General features: G+C 80.2%; 1 protein-coding gene across 1 annotated transcript in view; it reads left to right on the top strand.

Annotated features, from left to right (window-relative positions):
* Positions 1 to 58: 58 nt before the first annotated feature.
* Positions 59 to 202, top strand: part of IGSF21 (immunoglobin superfamily member 21) — a 226856-nt gene continuing 226712 nt past the window's right edge. The window contains 1 exon segment of the mRNA XM_006914306.1: positions 59 to 128. Within this exon segment, the coding sequence (XP_006914368.1) occupies positions 59 to 128 (70 nt within the window).

Genomic DNA, 202 nt, shown 5'->3' with positions numbered 1-202 from the left:
CCCGCCGCCGCTGCTGCCTCCTCCATCGCCCAGCCACCGCCGCCAGCTCCAGGGCACCATGCGAGCCGCCCCGAGCCTCCGCGGCGGCGTCTGCCTGCTGCTCGCCGCTATCCTGGACCTGGCGCGCGGTGAGTGATCCGGCGCCTGGCGGGAGCCGGGGAGCAGGACGCGCGCGGGGGCGGGCCGCCGGCGAGGGGAGCGG

Source organism: Pteropus alecto, unplaced genomic scaffold (genome assembly GCF_000325575.1).
Source record: "Pteropus alecto unplaced genomic scaffold, ASM32557v1 scaffold125, whole genome shotgun sequence".
NCBI lineage: Eukaryota > Metazoa > Chordata > Mammalia > Chiroptera > Pteropodidae > Pteropus > Pteropus alecto.
This window is presented reverse-complemented; position numbering and strand designations above follow the sequence as displayed.